Source organism: Neopelma chrysocephalum, unplaced genomic scaffold, assembly GCF_003984885.1.
Source record: "Neopelma chrysocephalum unplaced genomic scaffold, ASM398488v2 Primary Assembly neopelma1_175, whole genome shotgun sequence".
NCBI classification, from domain to species: Eukaryota; Metazoa; Chordata; class Aves; order Passeriformes; family Pipridae; genus Neopelma; species Neopelma chrysocephalum.
In genome coordinates this window covers 449,995-450,356 of record NW_020897837.1, presented here as the reverse complement: position 1 = coordinate 450,356, position 362 = coordinate 449,995, and the positions used below count along the sequence as shown (strand labels likewise).

Sequence of the window (362 nt, the reverse complement as noted above, 5' to 3'; positions counted from 1 at the left end):
TTTAAATGCAACTTCAGAGCAGTTTATTCCCATAATGACCCAAAAAGCAAAGACCAAGTGAAGAGGAGCCAATTTTGCCACAGCTTTGAAACCTTATTTGGGGTCTGTTAATCCATTGGGGTTTAAATCTTTCTTCTTCCTTCCCCTTCCATCAGGTTTTCCTGCAAAAACACACATCATATCCCTGTAAATACACATTATATTCCTATAAACACACATCATATCCCTGTAAATAGACATCACATTCCTGCAAAAACACACATTATATTCCTGAAAATACACGTTATATTCCTATAAACATCATATTCCTATAAACACATTATATTCCTGTAAACATTATATTCCTAACACACATCATATTC

General features: G+C 34.0%; 1 protein-coding gene across 1 annotated transcript in view; it reads right to left on the bottom strand.

The window, feature by feature from the left end:
- The window catches only part of GNRH1 (gonadotropin releasing hormone 1), a 3,558-nt gene continuing 3,196 nt past the window's right edge, over positions 1-362 (bottom strand). The window contains exon 4 of the mRNA XM_027701949.1: positions 1-161. Within this exon, the coding sequence (XP_027557750.1) occupies positions 123-161 (39 nt within the window). The 3' untranslated portion in view covers positions 1-122. The remainder of the gene's footprint in view (positions 162-362) is intronic.